Here is a 17,069-nt window from a genome sequence, read left to right as displayed (position 1 = left end):
TCCGTATTTCTTCTCTTCCTACCCACATCAGTGGAGAAAGAGCTGAGATTTATTCTCTTTCTGTTAAAATCCCTGTTATTCCTCTTTGACTGCCACGGTGGCATGATTAAAGAGTTTCTTAAATATAATAGCATTAGGGTATTAGAGTCAATCCCAACTGGGTTTATAAGTAGATTTTCCATTGGGTTGATTGGTGGATTTTCCACTGTGTCTGTGTATAGGTAAGGATGTTGACTTTCTTCAGGGTTGGTTTCCCCTACCACCACAACTTAAGAGTTGAAGGTCAAATCAGTTAGTCTTTGCATTCACAACTAGAAATTACTGGTTGTTTCTGAAATTAGAAGTCCATTTTCAGGTTAATGGATTTTTGGAAAGCAGGCTATAATCATTGGTATTATTACCAGATTATCATCTATCAGAGCAGAGCACTAGCATCAGCTACTATAGGTTTAATGTGGGCCTTTCTTCTTTATCACCTGGTCGCCCCTGGACACCTCCCCACACACAGAAGAACATTTTCATAGGATTCCAAATTATATATTGGGATTTCTTCTGAATTTTGTACAGCCCAGTGACAAGTGGTTGACTGATTAAAATGTGTTCTTGGAATATGGAAATAGCTCAAGTTTAGAGGAATATTGGAAATTACCTTTGACTAAATTTTGTGCATACCCACAAAGACCCATTATATACTTTAATTATTTGAAATAATTGAAGTCTTGCAAGCTATCGATATTCAAGGAAAGCCTCATGCCTCCAACTTTCTGATTCTTTTTTATTATAAAGTGCTTTACCCAATAGTAGGCAGACTATCAGCATTTCTTTGTGCCTACCAAAATGTAAGAGAATGTATATGAATCTGTCATGTGTAAGATCAAAGGAAAAATGTAAGGGGTTTCCCATGTGAAAATCCATACAGTGTGTGTGTGCTCTTTGAATGTAGGCTTTTACTTCTGATTGATTCTACCAACTTAAGAATTCTTGCCTCTTAACTTTGGAAACTAATAATCAGTGGCTTTTGTTAACAGAAAGACATGAGTGTGGTTTGTTTTTAGTAGACTTCCTTCTTGAGCAGAAGATACAGAGAGTTCCCATATGCTCCCTCCCCTGACACATGCACAGCCTCCCCCATTATCACTGACCCCCACCAGAGTGGTACAGTTGATACAGCTGATGAACCTACATAGACACATCGTCATCCCAATCCATAGTTTGTATTAGGGTCTGCTGTTGGTGTTGTACATGAGTGTTTTGTTTTGTTTTTAATAATGACATTGGCTTTAATTACAGTACAAAAATTGAGAAAGAGAAAAGAGAACACGCAAAACAACATGGGATGATCCGCACAGAGATAACAGGAGCCGAGATTGCGGAAGAAATGGAGAAGGAAAGGCGCCTCTTTCAGCTTCAAATGTGTGAAGTAAGAATGGACTTTTCCATCATTTGCCTAGAATTATAACAACTGTAATCTTTTCCTGCTAGTCAGCAGTCTTTATGCTTAAAGGCAGACTGTATTTGATTACTAGAGAGGAAACTGTTTCTTAAGGATTCTAATCTCCATTTTTCTCCAAGCGTTTTGGGAACCTGCCATTGCACTGTTGTCTCATATTTTGAGCCTTGGCCCTATGGGGCTGTTTTAAGCCAAAACAGGATTCTTTGGTGAGAACCTTAATGTTGCTTGTGAGTGGTTGTGGGAGGAAAACATTGGTGAGAGGTAACACTGGTGAATATTTTTATTGGTATATGTTTAGAGCATGTTTTTTTAACCATATGTCCAGTTTGAATGAAAACTCAAATGAAGTTGCCGTTAAGAAAGTTGATTTCACGAAAAAATGCAACAGAAAGCATGCTGCCTTAAACTTAGAGCATTGGTTCTCAAACTGAATTCCAATTGAACTTGAACACTTCTTGACCTAAACCAACCTTTTCTGACACTGCTGTTGAGCAAGAGTTTCTTCTGCAGTTTTTAGAAAATATTAAAGTGGAAAATTGTCTCAAATTTTTTTCTTCCCCTAGATGTTTTTCTCCTTTCCTTTTCCTTCCTTCCTCTTTCTTCCCTCCTTCTCTTCCCCCTTTCCCCTTCCCCTTTCCCCTTCCTTCCTTCCTTCTCTTTCTTCCCTCCTTCTCTTTCCCCTTTCCCCTTCCCCTTTCCCCTTCCTTCCTTCCTTCCTTCCTTCCTTCCTTCCTTCCTTCCTTCCTTCCTTCCTTCCTTCCTTCCTTCCTTCCTTCCTTCCTTCCTTCCTTCCTTCTCTTTCTCTCTCTCTCTGTCTTTCTCACCTCTCTCTGTCTCTTTCTCTCTCTCTCTTTTCTATTTCATAACCCATTGGCTCCTTGAGTTTGTGTGCTCATGAACCTTTTCACACAATAAAACAAGTAAGCAAGCAGCAAACAGTGTCAATAGAAAATCTTGACCAGTACACAGTACAAGTACGCTACTGTGTTTAGTTACCTGAATAAATTAGTGGGTTATTCTTATTTTTATTCTTTCATTTTTGAGTAGTAAAAATTCTTTCTGATTCACCTCTTTTTCCTAAAATTTCAGTATCCTATGGTATATTCTTTGATGAGAATGCTATTCTACTTACTTTCTGCAAAAAACAATCAATCTTTCAGGTTTTTGACCACATAAACTGTACGTTTGAGATCCACTGCACCAAGGGGAAATAACAGTTCTAGAATGTTTTGCTGTGTTTTATTCCTGCTTGTTGAATAAACTAATCATAAAATAATTTATAAAATGCTAACACTCTAGTCAGTTTGTTTTGTACACTTTGTGACTGTGCGAAATCAGCATTCTCTAAACTGTCTAAAGGACACCAAGCTTGGTAACTTGTGCAGATTCAGGGGTGATGTTCAGCCACCTGAACCCATGGCTGAAGTAATCAACATAAAATCCTGTTTTATTTTCACAGTATCTCATTAAAGTTAATGAAATCAAGACCAAAAAAGGTGTGGATCTGCTGCAGAATCTTATAAAGTATTACCATGCACAGTGCAAGTGAGTAGAATATTGCAAGCCCCCTGTACTTCATTATTTATCTTAATCCTTTTCATATCTTTTCTTCATCTCATGAGTAAATAAAGTGATATAATGACCTTTTTCAGCTAAATGGATAAGAAATAGTGTCTTCCATCTTCAGTGTTTTATACAAATCAGCAGCTCAAATTAGGGCTTAAAAATGCTGTCTTCCTTAGAAGAAGACAAATACTTACAAATACTTCTTCCTATATTTGATCGCCTGTGGAGCTCTTATTACAGATGCATGATCCTCTGCCACTAAAGAGTCATTTCTGATGACCCCCTTCCCTGACTCTCTTACTTGGCATTTTGCCTTTTTTTTTTTTTTTTTTTTTCCTTTGAGACGGAGTCTCACTCTTTGTTGCCAGGCTGGAGTGCAGTGGTGCAGTCTCGGCTCACTCTAATCTCTGCCTCCCGAATTCAAGCAATTCTTCTGCGTCAGCCTCCCCAGTAGCTAGGATAACAGGTGCATGCCACCACACCTAGCTAATTTTTTGTGTGTGTTGTTAGTAAAGATGGAGTCTCACCATGTTGGCCAGAATGGCCTTGATCTCCTGACCTCGTGATCCGCCCACTTTGGCCTATTATTGCACCATTTGCACCATGTATTTCCACCTGGAGCCTTCGGTTTTGTTTTGTTTCATCTAAATTAAATGAATTTAAATAGTTTGGGCATTAAGAATACTTTGCATTTATACATAGATTCCTATATAATTGGTGTTATATTTTGAAAGATACCCGTTGTTCTACACTGGCACCATTTTTGTTTGCCTATATTGCAGGGCTATCTTTTTATTACGTTTGTGATTCTGTGGTGCCACATTTGCTTGTTTACTTATTGGGTTAACTTTCATGGGTTTTCTGGTAGAGTCTGTGTGTGAAAATGTGCCGGTTACACCCACAGACTCTACCAGAAAAGTGAAGTCTGTATTCGTTGATGAAAGTTATACAGAAAATAATGCAAGGACCTTCCAGAAGTGGAATGGACAGCTCCCATAAGCATAATAATGTAAAGGTCATTTGGACTAGATAAAATACTCTCAAAAAAGTTAAATTCTTAATTTCCTTTGATCTTTCTTAGTCTTTTCAATAGTTATATTTAGAGAGATATCTGTATTCATCTAAAACATTTAAGGAGGTCAGCATTAATATTATGGCAAAAGCACAAAGCTTGGGTTAGACAAATTGGATGAGTCCACATTTTGGCTCTGCAGCTAGGTAACTGCATTCTTAATCAGGTACTTCACTAAACCTCAGTATACTCACTTGTCAAGTTGGGTTACAGTTTTGTAGCAACCACCTTAGGGTTTTCATAGGGCTATAAAAAGTAAAAAAGAGAATGTATATGGAGTGCTTAGCCCAGTGCCTGCAGCCTTGTATGTACTGACAGCTGTGATGATTCTAAGTGGCATTTAAAATTATTTATTATATTTTATTGTCTAGGATATTTCTCTTGAGGAAAACCTTTTTGATGATCAAATTGTTGTTTACATAAATTTGATGATAACTTTTTTTTCAAAGTACATTCTACCTTACATAAATGTCTTTCAAAAATAAAAATAATATATTGAAGTAGAAACAGTTTTCACCTTCTTAAGATTAAGTTTGTTTACTGAAGACCTGGAATAACTAACTTACTTTTGGCTTGGTAGTGTGGTTGGGCAGTTATGAAATTTTGGCCTGTGTTGTAATGGTCCCTGATTTTAGTATTGGGTGGAATTTTTTATCTTTCATCATACTTAGTTTTCCTGGAAACGTTTAATTCCTTTGAAAATTTTAAAGAAATAAGTGAATCTCTCAGTCTCCTGAATTCTGCAATACTTTGGCAGCAAAACTGATTTCACCTGACTTTAGATATCTATTTTCAGGTTAAATTCTCTAAGTTTATAAAGAAGAGTTTGGCCTACACAAACAAGAGTTTTTCAAAATAGAAGATGCTTTGTAAAGTATACATCTGTTAGTCTTCACTAGTAATGGTGATTCTAACTTGTATAGCTATTGTGTCCCCGCTTTATTCTCTTATTTTTTGCTTTTTCCCTTTCCACAAATAGTTATTAGTCTTTTACCAAAGTTCAGGTTCTGGGATAGAGATAAAGCAAGGCTTTTTCCCTCAGGAGTTAATTGTCCAGGTGTAGGAAGTAAGTCGGATCCATTATTAATCATCATGGGGCTGGACAGTGACAGGTACCATGGGGCATCAAGAGGAAGAGAGGTGTGGTGGCTGGGTGTGGTGGCTCACACCTGTAATCCCAACACTTTGGGAGGCTGAGGCAGGTGGATTATTAGATTACAGGAGTTCGACACCAGCCTGACCAACATGGCAAAACCCTGTTTCTACTAAAAGTACAAAATTAGCCAGGTGTGGTTGTGCATGCCTATAATCCCAGCTACTTGGGAGGCTGAGGCGGGAAAATCGCTTGAATCCAGGAGGTGGAGATTGCAGTGAGCCGAGATTGCACCATTGCACTCCAGCCTGGGCAACAAGAGCGAAACTGCGTCTCAAAATTAAAGAAAAAACAGAAGAGAGACACCTGACCAGGAGGACTGAGGAGAAGGTATTAGCACCTTGAAGGAAGTGGTGGGACTTGTCATTGAACTTGGAGGATAGCTAGGATTTTGTTACCAGATTGCAATCTGGTAGAAGAATGTCCCCTAGGTCAGAGAGAGATCATCAGAAGAAAACCCTACACAGTAAAAACCTTGTAGGGAGAGAGATGTTCTAAGACATCAAGTAGTAGAACCATGTTTTAAGGTGATTCAACTAAAAGTTACTCCATGGTTGGAACCCAAGAACTCTTATCACAGCAAGAAGCCAGAGTAGTTTCCTTTATTCTTTTCTACTTCAGTCAGTTCCTCAAAACTCTTAATAGGTATATTGTGTGGACCTGTTAAGCATTCTCTACTTAGGTGTTTTTTTGTTTTGTTTTGTTTTGTTTTGAAGATTTATTCTTCTCCGTACTTACTTCAGTTCCCAAAGTGATTTTCAGTACAAAGTCAGCTGGTACTCAACAGTGAATTTGCCCAGGTAATAATAGTCACGACACTTCGGTGTGGATGAAGCTACAAAAATGGAGAAGTAAATAAAAGGAGCAGAAAAGAAGGATTTTTAACTGTTTCCAACCCATTTCAGCTCACTTACACTAATTACTGCTCAATTTCAGACATGAACATTGTCGGTAACATGCTGCTTTCCAAACAGACATATCCTCCAGTTCACCTGCTCCTTTTACCTCTTCACAAGGGTCATTATGACCTGCAGAGTTAACAGCATTTATAAACATTGCTTTATTATCTGTCATTTTACAGGTAATAAGAATAACAGCTAACATTTACCGAGAGCTTATTTTCTAGGACAAATTATATAGGCCCTGCCTCTAAGTTCTTTACATGTGTTTTCTCATTTAATATATCCAACCCTCAAGAAATTGTAGCTCAGAAAGGATCAGTATATTGCTAAAAGTCACGTTAATTCATTTAATAAGTGCTTAGTAAAGGTGTCAAAGGAGACAAAGTAAGCACAGGAAACCAAAGAAAAATATAAATTGGACTTTAAAATTAAAAACTTGTTCGTGGAAGTATATTATCAAGAAAGTAAAAGACAACCCACAGAATAGGAGAAAGTATTTACAGAACATTTTTCTGATAAGAGTCTGATATCCAGAATATGTAAAGAACTCAACAATAGTCCAGGTGTGCTGGCTCACACCTATAATCCTAGCACTTTAGGAGGCCAAGGCAGGAGGATCACTTGAGCCCAGGAGTTCAAGACCAGCCTGGGCAACACAGGGAGACCCTGTCTACAAAAATAAATAAAAAATAACCCAGGTATGGTAGCGCACGCCTATATTCCCAGCTACTTGGGAGGCCAAGCTGGGAGGATCGCTTGAGTCCAGGAGATCAAGGCTACAGTGAGCCATAATGACACCACTGCACTCCAGCCTAGGCGACAAAGCAAGACTCTGTATATTAAAAAAAGTATACACACATACACACACACTCACAAATGGCCAGAAAAACACGTAAAAAGGTGCTCAACATCATTAGTCAACGATAATTACAAATCAAAACCTCAATGAAATAGCACTTCACACCCACTGGGATTGTTGTAATTAAAACAAAAATCTTGGTGCGGATGTGGGAAGATTGCAACCTATGCATTGCCAATAGGAATGTAAATGGTGAACTTCTTTGGAAAACAGTTTCGGAATTTCTCAGAAAGTTAAACATAGAGTTATTTAAATAAAAATGTATACATGAATATTTATAAGAACATTATTTACAATAGACAAAACACGGAAACACCCAAATAGCCATCAGCTGATAAAAGGTTAAACACAATGTTGTATATCAAAATGGAACATTGTTCAGCCACAATGCTGAATGTGAATGAAGTATTGATACATGTTACATATGGGTGAACATTTAAAACATTAATGCTAAGTGAAAGAAGCCAGACACAAAAGATGGCATATGTTCACTAACCCAGCAGCTCTCTAAACCCCTTCGTTTAGAGGATTTTATAGAGGTTTTATTACATAGGCATGATGATTAAATCATTGACTGTTGGTTGGCCCAATCTCCAGCACCTCTGCCCTCCCCAGAGGTGGGAGGAGGGGTGGGGGCCGAAAGTTCTGAAGCTAGTTGCATGGTTGGTTCTGTAATGAGACTAAAAAGATATTCCATGAATTGTGTATTATAGTGAGGTGACTGGTACAGAGTAAATACTCAGTTACATGTTAGCTGCCAGTACTGTTACTGTTATTTTCGAAGATCTTGTTATGTTACGGTAATTTGTAGAGAAAGTGGCTAAGAGATAAATGAGACATCCTTGAGGTAATTTTCCCTTCTCTTTGGAAGATTTATGTGTTAAGTGTAGTGATAGGTAATCAGAACTCACACATGTGCTTCACTTTCCAGCTAACAACACTTTTATCTTTAGTAGCTCATCTGATGCTTCTTGAAACTAGAAAATGTCCACTTTGAAGATGAGCATGCTGTTATTCAGACAGGGTAAATAACTGCCCAGGGTTACCATGTGTAGATAGTAAAGTTTAGAGCCAAAATATAAAATATGATACGATTTTGACTCCTACGCCTTTTTTTTTTTTTTTTTTTGGAGACAGAAGTCTTGCCACTCTGCCACCCAGGTGGCAGTACAGTGGCACTATCTCTGCTCACTGCAACCTCCACCTCCTGGGTTCAAGCAGTCCTCCTGCCTCAGCCTCCCAAGTAACTAGGACTACAGGTGCACGCAGCCACTCAAGCTAATTTTTTATTTATTTATTTATTTTTTTTTAGTAGAGACAGAGTTTTACCACGTTGCCCAGGCTGGTCTCGAACTCCTGAGCTCAGGCAGTCTGCCCACTTCCACCTCCTAAAGTGTTAGGATTACAGGCGTGAGCCACCACCCCTGGCCCTTTTTTTTTTTTTTTTTTTTCTTTTTGAGTCAGAGTTTCACTCTGTCACCCAGGCTGGAGTGCAGTGGTACAATCATAGCTCACTGCAGCCTCAACCTCCTGGGTTCAAGTGATCCACCCACCTCAGTATCCCAAGTAGCTGGGACTACTGGCATGTACCACCACGCCCAGCTAATTTTTGTATTTTTTGTAGAGACAGGGCTTCACCATGTTGCCCAGGCTGGTCTCAAACTCCTGGGCTCAAGCAATCCTGCCTCAGCCTCCCAAAGTGCTGGTATTACAGGCATGAACCATGTGTGCAGTAGCCCTTGCATGTCCACTGAACTAGGACCAGCTAAAACAGAAGAGAGAAAGGAGGAACAGAGAAGCCACTGCCCTCTGTGAAATGTTTTGGCAGGTCGTGGTGGCTCTCTGTCTACCCTGTCCACAGCTGGAACTATGACCCTCAAGGAGAAGAGAATGAAGCTCAGAGGGACAGTGCAGATGACAGCAGGTCACCCTTTGCTTTTTATGGTGTCACTAACACATTGCTAATGACTGCCATGGTTATTTTGTTCTTCTCCTACAACTCGTCCTCCTTTCCTGCTCCTATTTCTTACCAAAACTAGAACTTGGCCCTCCCTAAAATGACTTTCTGCAAGGGGCTTGCCTCCGAATTGTTCATCCCAGACAAAATGTAGATTCTTTAATTTTGTTTTACCTGAGTAATACATGATATCCTTAAGAAAAAAATTAGAAACTGAAGTTAAGGAAGAATTTTAAAAATCCTGTAATCTCCTCACTTAGATGATTGCTAGATTCACGTATCTGGTTTGTTTTGTTTATAAAAATGGGATTATGCTACAGATTAAAGCAATTATTACATTGATTTTTCTTTGTCTCTGGGTATGTAACAGTCTGAATAATTGAAGCAGAAGGAAAGTAAATTTGTTTGGAGTCTTCAGCCTTGTAGTTGGCAGGAATTTTCATTTTTATCAATGCCATTTCAAACTAAAACAGTTCCATCTTTCTCCCTAAAATTTATAATGAGTTCTTCAGTATTTATTTTGTGCTGTTCAAATATTTGCTTATTCTTTATCAAGAGTGGTGTTGTCCAGTAGAACTTTCTGCTATGGTGGGAATGTTCATATTCTTTACCATCTATATGGTACCCATTGGCCACACGTGGCTAGTGAGCGCTTGAAATAGGCTTGTGAGACCTCAGGAACAGAATTTTTCATTTCATTTTTAATAACCACATGAGACTAGTGGCTACCATATTGGAAAAAATAGATCTAGAGCATTCTCATTGAAACTCACTTTAAAAAAAAAAAATTGGGACGAGATTTAATTAGTGTTCTCTTTTTTAAAAAAATGCTTGTTTCAATAGTTTCTGGAGTACAGGAGGCTTTTGGTTACATGGTTAAGTTCTTTAGTGGTGATTTCTGGGATCTTGGTGTACCTGTCACCCAAGCGAAACTCACATTTTTTTAAGCATAATGATTAAATTCCCTTTATGTTGAAAGTGAAAATGAAATACCTTTTCAAAAATATCTACAAAGAATCTGTATCCCTCTGCAAAGGAAACAGTTCCTTATATGATAAAGTTATGCAGCTCCAGGGAAGAGAATGATTTCCTGAACACATGCTAACTGCTCCACCCTTTGCTGGGTGGTTTCACATGTCCTATCTGTATTATTTGCCCATTTACACATGAGCAAACTGAGGCCAAGAGAAGTTAAATGACTTACCAGAACACAGATTCTTGGTCATAATCATCTGACCCCAAAGCCATTGCTTTTTCTGTTGTAAAGAAGTCCTGACAACATCCATCTTAAATTTAAGTGCTCTACCTTCAGAACTTTTCTCCAGAAATTACTTAAGTGCAGTATCAGAGACTGAAACTGACTTTGCTATGATTAACTTTGTACCCATACTTTTAACTCGTGGGCATATATCCCTTCCTTGATGTAGAAGATGCTGGTTACAGGTTAACACTTATGGATGGCCTGGCCTGCTCCGTGCAGAACATTGCTAACCTCTCTAGGTCTGGCACTTAGGCCTGGGCACACGTGCTCAGCAAAGCCACTGCTTTGACTATCAGGTCTAGAGAATACTGCTTATGGGGTAGCAGCCGAGATGAGTCTTGATAAAAGAGAGTTTAGCAGGCAGGTTGATACGGTTTGAATCCATGTCCCCATCCAAATCTCACCTTGAATTGTAATCTCCGTAATCCCCACATGTCAAGGGCGGGACCAGGTGGAGTTAATTTGAGTCATGGGGGCAGTTTCCCCATGCTGTTCTCTTGATAATGAGTGAGTCTCACAGGATCTGATGGCTTTTTAAGTGTCTGGCATTTCTCCTGCTGGCATTATTCTCTCTCCTGCCGCCCTGTGAAGAGGTGCCTTCTGCCATGGTTGTAAGTTTCCTAAGGCCTCCCTAGCCATGTGGAACTGTGAGTCAATTAAGCCTCTTTTCTTTATAAATTACCCAGTCTTGGGTATTTCTTCATAGCAACATGAGAATGTACTACTACACAGGTATAGAGGGGAAGGGCATTCCAGGCAGAGGGAATAGCGTATGCAAAGGCTGAAGTGGGGAAGGATGGATAGAAAAAGAACAAGCAACTAGAAATAATGTAGCATGGCTAGACCTTGGAGTTTTTAAGGGAAAATGTTAGGAAATAAAACTGAGAAGTATTCAAGGGTCAGAACATAAACTTAAAATTCTATACTGAGAAGTTTAACTTGCATCGCTATAGGCAGTACTGAAAACCCAAATGCTGGAAAGTAAGGGTTTAGGCCAGATTTTAAAGGTGGCTCACACCTTTAATCTCCGCACTCCGGGAGACCAAGGAGGGCAGATTACTTGAGTCCAGGAGTTCGAGACCAGCCCAAGCAATGTGGCAAAACCTCATCTTTACAAAAATAATAATTAGCCAGGCATGGTGGGGTGCACCTGTAGTCCCAACTACTCAGGAGGCTGAGATGGGAGGATCACTTGAGCCCAGGAAGTCGAGGCTTCAGTGAACCGCTGCACTCCAGTGTGGGTGACAGAGTGAGATCCTGCCGAGGGGGGGAGAGAGAGAGAGAGAGAGAGAGAAAGAGAGAGAGATGGAGATGAGGCTTTATATGTGTTCATGTGTTTTTCAGTTAAATGGTTAACCAAAAGGCCCTTTTTTCCTCTCATCACTGTTGCTGAAAAACTTTCTAAAGGTAGTATTTTCTTCCTTATTTCAATAAGGTTTTTGTGCCAAAGATGTCAGCCTTAAAAAATGTTGGAACTTGTAGAATTTCAGTAATCACTCTACAGGCCACTTCTAATAGTCTCTATTATTGCCACTGAATATACATATTAAGCTTGAAATATGGCTTTTAAGATACGCCTCAAGCTGGGCGCAGTGACTCACACCTGTAATCCCAGCATTTTGGGAGGCCGAGATGGGGGGATCACTTGAGGTCAGGAGTTCAAGACCAGCCCGCTCAACTTGGTGAAACCCCGTCTTTACTGAAAATACAAAAATTAGCCTGGTGTGGTGGCGGGTACCTGTAGTCCCACCTACCCGGGAGGCAGAGGTTTCAGTGAACTGAGATCACACCACTGTGGCAACAAAGTGAGCCTCCATCTCAAAAAAAAAAGATATGCCTTAAAATGTCTTGATATTGCTTCATTCAGTCTGCTTTGTGGGCCCATTGTGATAGGAGATGAGACAGTCCTCATGCTCAAGGTCCTCATTGTTTGTAGGGAGACAGCAAAACAGATAGTGTTTTGAGAAATAATCTGCTGAGGGGGCATGGTTAGAGAAGCTTCCAATAGGGCAGATAAAATTCTAAACACATTTCCTGAGGTATATTGTGTATTTCTCTAAACTGATGCCAGAGTCTGGGTTCCTAAGTAGAAGTGTACCACCTGAGACAAGAAATCTTCACTTGCTGGTAAAGAGCTTGGATCAGAATCTGGCAGACCTGGATCTGAATTCCACCAGCTCTGCTGTTTACTAGCTGCAACTTGAACAAGTTTTATACATACTCTGTACCTCAGTTTTACAAATGGAGATGAGATTGAAGTGCTTTAATTCGTTAGGGTTGTGTACATGAAATCACTTGTGTAAAGTGTTTAGTGCAGTGCTGGGTATGTGTTGAATGCTCCACAGGTATTAATTCTTGTTATTTTTCAGGTGAAATTATACAACCATGTGTTGTAGGATAAAGCTTTCCAAACCCGTTGGTATTATTGCTTTGAAATCTTGTGTTTCAAATATATGTTGGAACACAGGGATCTTTGAGAAACTGAATGAATTTTGACTTTTCTCCTTCCTTTATCTGTAGTTCCATAATATTTCTCCTTAGAGTGTCCAGATCAACCTCATGATATTCCACTGGTTAATGTGTCTTTCTCTCTCCTTCGAGTTCAAATATGGTTTAACTGGGAGGAACTGTTCTATGTATAGATGCATACGCACATTATGAAATCACTGTTTTGGGACTGCAACTGTAATTTCCAGTGTCCTTGTGATATCTTCTATCGAATGTCAACTGGTAGCCATAATTTGTTTGTTGGTACATCTTTATAAAATACCATAATTAGTTTTATAACTGTCTTGTATAGATAAATCCATAGAGAATGAGTATGTATATATAGATATGTGTATTTTAAGATTTTGTAGGTTATTACAGTTCCTTGTTTTATTTACACATAAGGAGACAAATATTCTTTTTTTATATACTGGTGATAAATCTCTGATTTTTTTAATTGTAGTTTCTTTCAAGATGGCTTGAAAACAGCTGATAAATTGAAACAGTACATTGAAAAACTGGCTGCTGATTTATATAATGTAAGTTCTTTATAAAATACATGCAATTTAACTTGCTTTCATGGATAAGTATCAGTAATTTTGAAATCTATTAGAAAAGTGTTAAAAGCAGAAAAGATTAAATGATATGTCTGTACAGACCCTAGGGCAGATAACCCTTCAGTTTAAGTCAGAGAAGTCATCAATGGTCAAACACTCCAGAGTCCTTCTGGGGCCATAAGAGGATCAGGGAGGGGAGTATGTAGCCATCAGTTCCAGATGGTTCTCCATTTACGATTCAGTTAGCATCACATTTCAGTGTTCCTTGGTCAGCAGTTGCAGAAAGAATGTATGATTGTGGAAGGATAAAAATTGACTCTGAATAGACAGGTTTATAGGGTTTTTTGGGTTTTTGTTTGTTTTTTTGTTTGTTTGTTTTTCAGACAGAGTCTCACTCTGTCACCCAGGCTGGAGTACAGTGTGCGATCTCGGCTCACTGCAATCTCCTCCGCCTTCTGGGCTCAAGCGATTCTCGTGCCTCAGCCTTTTGGTAGAGATGGGGTTTCACTGTGTTGCCCAGACTGGTCTTGAACTCCTGAACTCAAGTGATCCACCTGCCTTGGGGTCCCAAAGTGCTGGAATTACAAGCGTGAGCCGCCATGCCTTTCATTTATAAAGGTTTTTGTTTGTTTGTTTTTGCACATTTTATATTATCTCTCTTTTCTTTTTTTAGTGTCTAGGTCTAAATGTATATATTAGAAATGGTAAAGTTGTTGCCCAAAAATCATTTGGTGGTAAATAAAAGCATATATGTTATAAGTATGAGTAGATATCCTCAAATAAAGTTTTAGAATTACAAATAATGCCTTTTATATAACTTTAAAAATACATGGCTCTGTATTTTTTTCTGATTTTCTTTTAGTAGTTAACATGGTTCAGGTTACAGTTAAGTCCCAAGTGGTTAAAAAAGCAGCACCGATCCCTTGTGCCCATTTCATGCTGTGTAAACTTTGATGTATACATTGGCCCATTAGACTTCTGCTCATTCTTAGGATTCTCTCCTGGACCATTTAATCACATCAAGGTATTTTCATTACCACCCTTTGAAAAACCAGAAGCAAATAATCTCAATGATATTTCTTAAGCTGTTTAGAATAGTACTTCAGAGTTAACTGTCTAGCTTAGATACGTTATTTAATAAGAATGCATGTTACGTTATTCACTAATTTCAAAACCCACTGGTACTTTTATAAGATAAGAAATCTCATATTAAAAATGAGACAGTGTAAAGGACTTTTAGTAAGAAAACCAACTATATAATAGAATTGTTTGATGAGTGGTATTTTTGTATAAATTAAACTCTGCCTATAAAAGTGTAAATGATAAGTAATAGAAGTAATTTTTTTTCATAGATAAAACAGACCCAGGATGAAGAAAAGAAACAGCTAACTGCACTCCGAGACTTAATAAAATCCTCTCTTCAACTTGATCAGAAAGAAGTAAGTGGTTTACATGTTTACAACAGGGCTAACAGTGTAAGGTAAGGCTGCTTGTAATACCCTTTGTGTTTCCTGATCTGCAAGACAGGCACAGTGATATATAATATACAAGTATGTAAGCCCCATGTAGAAACTCTATTTTAGTTCCTTTTCCTTCCTTGTAGGAAAGATGTTCTGGGTGTCCAATTCCATGACTCTGGATTTTTTTTTTTTCTTTTTTCTTTTTTCTTTACTTTTTTGAGACAGAATCTCATGCTGTCATCCAGGCTAGAGTGCAGGGGGCACAATTATGGCTCACTGCAGCCTCGACCTCAAGCATTCCTACCTCAGCCTCCCGGGTAGCTGGGACTACAGGCACATGCCACCACACCTGGATAATTTTTGTATTTTTTGTAGAGATGGAGTTTGACCATGTTACCTTGGCTGGTCTTGAACTGCTGTACTCAAGCAATTCTCCCACCTCAGCCTCCCAAAATTTTGGAATTACAGACATGAACCACTGTGTCCAGCCCCATGACTATAGATTTTCAATCCTAGTTTTGAAGACATGCACTTTGGGAGTGTATGCCGAAACATAGTTAGTACATTCTACAACTGTCCTCTTTAGACCACTTCTGTCTTTCTGGGCAGCCAAAACAGGCATGCCTCATTTGCCAGGGAAATATTTTGATGCAGAAACCTATAGAAGCTTTGCCCCTCAATTAGGAAATTTGAGGTGAGATGGTCCTTGGATATTGAAAGAGTATAGAATGCATGGTAGAGGCTGGATGATTGCAGTACAGATCCTTAATTATAAATATCATTTGTTCAAACATTTCACTAACACCTACTGTGTTCCAGGCACAGTTCTAGGTACCAAGCTTTAGTCCCTTCCATCCAGGAGCTCATTATCTAGTCAGCTGTATGAACAATCCATCATGCCTAAAGTGGTGTTGATGCTATTAGAGATATATTGGAAGGTGACTGCAGCCAAAGACAGAAACCTAAAAGACCCAGAGATGGAAAACTCACCAGCATATTCAAGGGGCTGCAGACATTTTGGGGCAGGGTGGGTGGAGGAGTCAGAAATACAGTTTCTGAGGTAAAAACTCAGACCTGACTATGGAGGACCTTGGGTGTTGCACTAAGGGACATAGACTTCATGATAAGGACAAATTAAATAGTAAGCACCATTTGTTTTCTGGGAGAAATTAAAAACGTGCCTGTTTTTGTTATGAAATTATTACGGGTTAAATTTAAGAGCAGTGGCTCACTCCTGTGATCCAAATCCACCTTGGAGGCCAAGGTGGGAGGATCACTTGAACCCAGGAGTTTGAGACCAGCCTAGGCAACAAAGTAAGACCCTGTCTCTACAAAAAATTTTGAAAAATTAGCCACGCATGGTGGCATGTGCCTGTAGTCCCAGCTACTAGGGAAGCTGAGGTGGAAGAATCCCTTGAGTCCAGGAAGTGGAGGCTGCAGTAAGCTGTATTTGTGTCACTGCACTCCAGCCTGGGCAATGGAGCAAGACCCTGCCTCAAACAAACAAACAAAAAAAAATTAAGAGCAATATTTAATAGTAATAACATGAAATACAACATTTTTATAGTTAGTTTTTAAATACTATCGCACAACAATTGCAAGTTCACTTATTTTAATTTCTAAAATTTCTGAAAGGGGTTTATGAGTCTAAAACAAAGCAACTCCCATAAAACATGGGAAGCCCTGCACTAGTGACACTAATCTTTTAAAGCAACCCTGAAGGTTTTCTTTATTGAGTGAATATAAGCCTCTGTTTTTCTGGTTCTCCAAATTCAGTTTTTGTAGATGCACTGGGGATTGGTCAAGTGAGAGGAATCTATAGCACTGTAACACTAGGCATCTGCTAACCTGTGGAGTAGGCAGAGTGGCCAGGAACATCTGTGTACGCTAAGGCAATTTCTGCATCCATGTCATTCAGAGTCTCAGGCAGTGACTGCACCTGTGGTTTGAGGCCTCTGACTATGATTTACGAGAACTTCCAAGTATTAGACCCCCAGTAGACTTCAGACTGAAACACAGATATGCCATGCTCTTTGAAGGTGCTTATTACTGACAAATAAATCTTAGGAGAAACGTGGTCTCTTTGAATGATTTTTCAGTGTAAGAGCATTAAAAAGACCCAGGTAGAAGGGAGTACAGGGTGGTAGATTTCAGTCTTGGGAGAAAATTGTGAGGTTTTTTGGGGGTTTTTTTGTTTATTGTTGTTTTACTTACTGGTATGTACTTAACCACTCCCCACCTTTGTTTTGTCACACAGTATAAACTTTCCTACATATGGAAGCTTTCTTGAAAAATAAAGAGGAGGACTATTAACAACCCGTTTTTGTTTTGCATGGAGACAT

General features: G+C 39.0%; 1 protein-coding gene across 6 annotated transcripts in view; it reads left to right on the top strand.

The window, feature by feature from the left end:
* ASAP1 (ArfGAP with SH3 domain, ankyrin repeat and PH domain 1) overlaps positions 1–17,069 on the top strand; it is a 397,004-nt gene that overhangs the window by 259,297 nt on the left and 120,638 nt on the right. For all 6 annotated transcript variants that reach the window (XM_017962314.3, XM_017962320.3, XM_017962317.3 and 3 more), the window contains 4 exons: positions 1,291–1,420; positions 2,913–2,998; positions 13,174–13,249; positions 14,620–14,706. In XM_017962314.3, coding sequence (XP_017817803.1) covers positions 1,291–1,420; positions 2,913–2,998; positions 13,174–13,249; positions 14,620–14,706 — 379 coding nt within the window. The remainder of the gene's footprint in view (positions 1–1,290; positions 1,421–2,912; positions 2,999–13,173; positions 13,250–14,619; positions 14,707–17,069) is intronic.

This window comes from Papio anubis, chromosome 8 (genome assembly GCF_008728515.1).
Source record: "Papio anubis isolate 15944 chromosome 8, Panubis1.0, whole genome shotgun sequence".
Taxonomy (NCBI): Eukaryota; Metazoa; Chordata; class Mammalia; order Primates; family Cercopithecidae; genus Papio; species Papio anubis.
This window is presented reverse-complemented; position numbering and strand designations above follow the sequence as displayed.